Source organism: Glycine soja, chromosome 6, assembly GCF_004193775.1.
Source record: "Glycine soja cultivar W05 chromosome 6, ASM419377v2, whole genome shotgun sequence".
In the NCBI taxonomy this organism is placed as follows: Eukaryota; Viridiplantae; Streptophyta; class Magnoliopsida; order Fabales; family Fabaceae; genus Glycine; species Glycine soja.
Genome location: NC_041007.1, coordinates 9,907,223 through 9,912,402, shown reverse-complemented (window position 1 = coordinate 9,912,402; position 5,180 = coordinate 9,907,223). Strand labels below are relative to the sequence as shown.

General features: G+C 35.3%; 1 protein-coding gene across 2 annotated transcripts; it reads right to left on the bottom strand.

The window, feature by feature from the left end:
* On the bottom strand, positions 1-3,540 carry LOC114415475 (F-box protein SKP2A-like). 2 transcript variants are annotated; one of them, XM_028380175.1, is made up of 5 exons: positions 3,404-3,540; positions 2,539-2,838; positions 1,328-1,676; positions 1,088-1,229; positions 1-682 (listed from the first exon to the last, which is right to left on the bottom strand). In XM_028380175.1, the coding sequence occupies exons 2-5, from the start codon at positions 2,796-2,798 to the stop codon at positions 315-317; spliced, it is 1,119 nt and encodes a 372-aa protein (XP_028235976.1). In that variant the 5' UTR covers positions 2,799-2,838; positions 3,404-3,540; the 3' UTR covers positions 1-314. The 2 variants fall into 2 exon arrangements, with proteins under 2 accessions (XP_028235976.1, XP_028235977.1); XM_028380176.1 differs by having other exon boundaries at positions 2,539-2,833; positions 3,404-3,499.
* Positions 3,541-5,180: the final 1,640 nt, after the last annotated feature.

The window sequence follows — 5,180 nt, the reverse complement described above, 5'->3', positions numbered from 1 at the left end:
TACCAAAATTTGCATATACTTCCATAAAACCATGCAAATTTAAAAGTCCATGTCTTTCCATAAACTCAAATAGCTTACTAGGAACAAGCCAGTTTTAGCATCCAAAATGTCTCGAGCTTACACAATTCGGGGATTAAAGCAAACCGAGTTTAAGACATAAAGTTGAAGAAAAGATGTACATAATCAGCTAGATTCAAGTCTCTCTTATGCAGGCATACATCTACAAGGGGGGTGGATTTCACTTCTTTCACTTCTCTGAGCCTTTTCAAGGGGCACATCCTCGAAGTGTGTTCAACATCAAAAGCATGAGCTTCTTAATGGGCAGGATAAGGGAAAGTGGTGAATGCACGGTGCGCATGGACAGCACAGGCACAATGCACTGATGTCAAGTTGAGGCAGCCACTCATGATGAGTGAGTGCCTCCCTGAGCATGTGTGGAGAGAAGGGAATGAGTCACAAACAGCTTGTACAGCAGATGGGGTGAGTGCAGTGCATTGGCTAATGTTCAAAGTCCTTAAACCATCTTCATCATTTCCTCCTCCTTTCACAGTTCCCCACATCCTGTTGTTCACCTTGCTGTGTGCCAAGGAATACATTGCTCTATCTGTGATGTTCTTGCAGTAGTACAGTCCTAGGGACCTCAGATGGGGGCATCTAGTCGCCAAAGCAATCACACTGTCATCTGCAATATCAACATCAATGTTAAAAGTGTACTCATCATTAAACAAAAGAAAGTGTTAAAAGTTAAAACCAAATGGAGGAGCTTTTATAATTTTCATAAAGCAAGAGCTACAAGGACCAAGAGAATATAGATTTTCAAACTGTGAAAAACTTTGTATTAAAAAGTGGATATTTCCTATTTGTCTTTCCTAACAGATGGACCTCATTTCAAATTTTGTTCTTGCATGAGTTTTTCTAACTCACATGTTTCTGTCTTGTTAGTTTGTAAGATTTATTCTAAGTACTGGTTCAATTGCATGTCTAAACACCTTCTGAGGGGCTTTCTATGTCGTTTGGTAATATCATGAAAATCAGATATTGTAAAAGGTCACTGAAAAATGAACTAGTGAAATTTTGAAGAAAATACCTGTTATACGGACACAGCCACACAAGTCAACTATCCTAAGATCTGGACACCCATATGCTAAAGTAGTCACTCCAACATCGCCAACATTATCACACCATCCAAGGTTCAAAGATTGTAGCTGATTGCAGTATTGTCCAATAGCCTGCATTTGAATTACTCAATGGGTTATGAATATAATTCAAAGCCATCTTAATTCTTCTATGTTTATGAAACCAACTAATATACCACAATCATTCATACCTGTAATGCAGTATCGGATGCAGCTCTAACACATCCACAAAGATTTAGAACTTTCAGTTTTCTGCAGAAGCTGGCAAGGTAAGCCAGAGCATTGTCACTAAATGCTGAACACCCGCTGATGTTGAGTTTTGTAAGATCACGACAACCAAGGGCGAGCTCATAGAGTGAACGATCAGTTAGCTTGAAACTTTTGCTGAGGTCCAGGATCTGCAGTTCATGACAGCATTTTGCAATAGTCTCAACAGCATTATCCTCTAGTTGAGGCTTGTCTTGACGGAGGATTAGAGTTTGCAGTTTTGCGAATTTAGGAACAAGAGATAGGACCAAGTTATTCATGTTCTTGCTACACCTGAAGAGAGATGAATAACAAAAACCTGTTATTAGTACATTCCATGACTTCAAAAAAATAAACTCCACAATAACTACAAGCACTTTAAATATCAGTTCCTTTACCAACGCAGAATAATTACAAACACTTCATGCCACTGGATCAAAATAAGTATATTCTGTAAAACCACTACTTTTATCAAGATATTCTGACCAGATGCCAAATAATGGAGGCAAATGAGGGAATTTTAAGAAATAGATTTTACTTACCTAACAAAAAGTCATTATACCAAAGTGACTTAAAAGTAAAAACCGGTTAGCCATGTTATACTTATGCAAGGAACATTAGAATTTAAAAAAACCTCAAGATTTTCATGTTAAAAAATCAGCAGAAGAAGACATACACAACTTTTGCATCTTTTAATTTATCAAGGGGAGAAAGAAATAGATTAGAGAGCTTAACAGTTCAGTCACGAGAACACCTTGGCAAAGAAAAATTAAAGATTTGAACAGCCCCACAGCAAGTAACCCATAAGACACCTCTTAAATCGACTTAGCAAGTTAAAAACCCTTATTTGACCCCATATATATTACATCACATTCTGAACAGAAAATCCCAGCTCATTCTTAAACAACTAAAAATATGCCATCAAACTCAGGGATTCACCAATTCAGCTGAGTCCCCTGCCAAGCAAAATGGAACAAAGAAATCATGATAAAAGCAAGAAAAAGAAAAACAGCACAAGTATCACAAATTACAGCATAGCAAAATCAACTCACACAAACAAGCAAAAAGAACAAAGAAAACTCCCACCATAACAAAATCCCCAATTGGAGAGAAACAGAAAAGGATCCTCAAGACATCAAGAGAGAAAACAATATACCATGAGAGTGATAAACGAGCAAGGCCAAAGTAAATAGCATCTCTCCATCCACGACAAACTCCAGAAGCTATGATCACCGTCTGATCATCCACAAGGGACAGAATTTGCATCAGAAGCTCCACAGGAATATCCTTCCACTCGGTGATCACCCCAACCTTCAAGTTCACCCCTTTCTCACTGTTCCCACTCCCGGCCACCATCATAAGCTTCTTAAAGCACAAGTTCAAGTCCTCAGCCCTCAGATTATCCTTGCCAACCATTTCACTTTCACCTCAACAAAAAAAGCTTCAACTTTCTAAGCTGTCACAAAAGTAAAAAATAAACAAAGGATAAGGCCATAGAGAATCCCTAGATTTAAGGTATCGAAAAATAAAGCTTGTAGCAAGACGATAATCACCACAAAGTCACAAACCAAGAAAAATACAAGGTCCCCCAAAGGCAATTTGCAAAGGAAACAACAGAAAGATAAATACAATTATAAAATAAAATAAAATAAAGAGCATAATCTTATTAGAGGGATTCAGCACATTACATAAATACCCGTCACTTGTTTCTCAATTACATGATTAAGACTTGGCTGAAAGTTTCAAACTTTGCACTACAGGCTCAACAGGAAGATCAATTCACAGGAATGATATCCGAAAAGGTCCTTTTTTTATTGAAATTTGGCATACATGATATTAAAACCGAAAAATAAAATCATAAAGGGGGAACGGAAGAAAGAAAAAACAATCAGAAACGAAACTGGGGGAAATTAAAATAAAATAAAAAAGTTCTTGTGATCAAAGACATGAAAACAGAAAACAGAAAACAAAAATACTACTACATGACTATGAATGCGATGAGAGAGGAACAAAGGCAATACCTTTGGCCCTTTAGACGCCTAATTTTTTTTTAACAGAGAAGCTTGGTTGTGCTTCCCTGAAATTGAGTGTGGGAGGAGAAGCTCTAAAAAAGGAGGAAAGGAAGAGCGAGAGAAAGAGGCAAGCAACGTTAGGCTGCCACGTGTACGTATGATCAATGCGGCAACGACGGGTTAAGTGGGTCCCAAGTAAAGTACTCCACTCTACTTTGATCAAAATGGAGGTCAGCACCGGAGAGACCAGCAAAGAAAAAAAAAAGGAATTTCAATTTCTTTTATTATTATTTTTTTTTTGCAACACATATATCTTTTGCCAAGACAATGACAATCTTATTTAAGTAAGGAAAAACTATTTTGATGCAATTATTAAAACAATTTTGTACTAGTGAATCAATTGTTTCATGGCCTCTTATTATTTTTATCCGTTTCTTTGAAATGAGAAAATAAAATGAGAGAATCAATAATTGGTTGGTCATAGGTGCGTGTTTGCAAAAAATTAAATAGAGCGGTCAGACTTTTTGTCTTATTTTTAAAGACTATAAAATTTTGATTAAATTTAACCAATAAAAAAATATGTTAAAATAAGTAAAGTAGTATGTTACTTGGACTCTCAATAGAAATTAGTGATTGTTGAAATATAAAAAATAGAAAGTTGATAAGATTATGCGTGTGTTTAAATTTAAGTTGAAAATATAATACGTATAATTCTATGTAAATTCAACGAATAAAAATAAGAATAATGATGTTTCTATAATGGGAGTACAAGTTTGTGTTTGTGAAAAACCGAAACCGCCCCGAAAAGCAGAAAATGCCGAGCATGCGGAGAGAAAGTAGAAACCCCCCAAATAAAGGGCAGTATTTGCTGGTTGTAACGCAATTTCCTTAATTTGGTTTTATTTTATGTGTCTTCAATCGTTTAGTGATTCTGATCCCACAACTATTGATTGCAAATTATTTAGAACTTAGCCAGTGCTATTATTATTATGATTTATGAGTACTATCAAATATCAATCAACTCCTTATCAAAAATGGAAGCAAGGTCACATCTGAGGGCTGCAAATTGCAATTACACTCCGTGATGGAGGTCACCCCTCTAATTATTAGTTAACCAATTAATTATCTGTAATCATGTTCACAAACGGTATAGACTATAGAGTGGTTATTATGTCAATACGTGTCTTCAACTTCAACATCAGTTCCATGTCGATGGTTTCTTAAATTGGCTGTGTGATGGATTTAGCTCGTCTTTAATAGAATATATCGGGGTGCCCCAAAATAAAATAAAAAAAGAAAAAGAAAAAAAAAAACCATACGCTTGTTATGGTAAAGTTATAAATTTATTATCAGATATTATTTTTTTCTATAACGGCCATATATTATCATAAATATTTTTTGTGTCAGGCTAGATTCTTTTTCCTCCTTTGAAAATAATCATAGAACATGTCTTGGAAGCACCTGAATATAAGGGTCTACAGAATTTCCAACTTAATGGCATGAGTAGTTGATTTTTTTTAAGAAAATATTGTTTTAATTTTTGCGTTGTTATCTATTAGAAGACACCAACTTCTAAAGAATCTTGAAAAATAGCTAAAATATGGAAGACGCAAAATTTAATTATTAAGCAGCTGATTAAATTATTAATAAGTACATGAAACATTATTTGAATGTCAATTTTAAAAAAGAACATTATAGCTTGTTCATTCGTGTGGGCATTTCATTACCAAAAACAAGTCGTGTGGGCATTTTAATTTGGCATGGAAGTGTCTACGACAGCTTAGTT

Excerpts from the sequence above, each read along its gene's own strand:
- LOC114415475 (XM_028380175.1), bottom strand. The coding sequence starts at position 2,798 with ATGGTTGGCAAGGATAATCTGAGGGCTGAGGACTTGAACTTGTGCTTT. Across the intron at positions 1,677-2,538 it reads GCTCGTTTATCACTCTCATG|GTGTAGCAAGAACATGAATA; the intron begins GTATATTGTTTT and ends ATCTCTCTTCAG. Across the intron at positions 683-1,087 it reads TGGCTGTGTCCGTATAACAG|ATGACAGTGTGATTGCTTTG; the intron begins GTATTTTCTTCA and ends TTGATATTGCAG.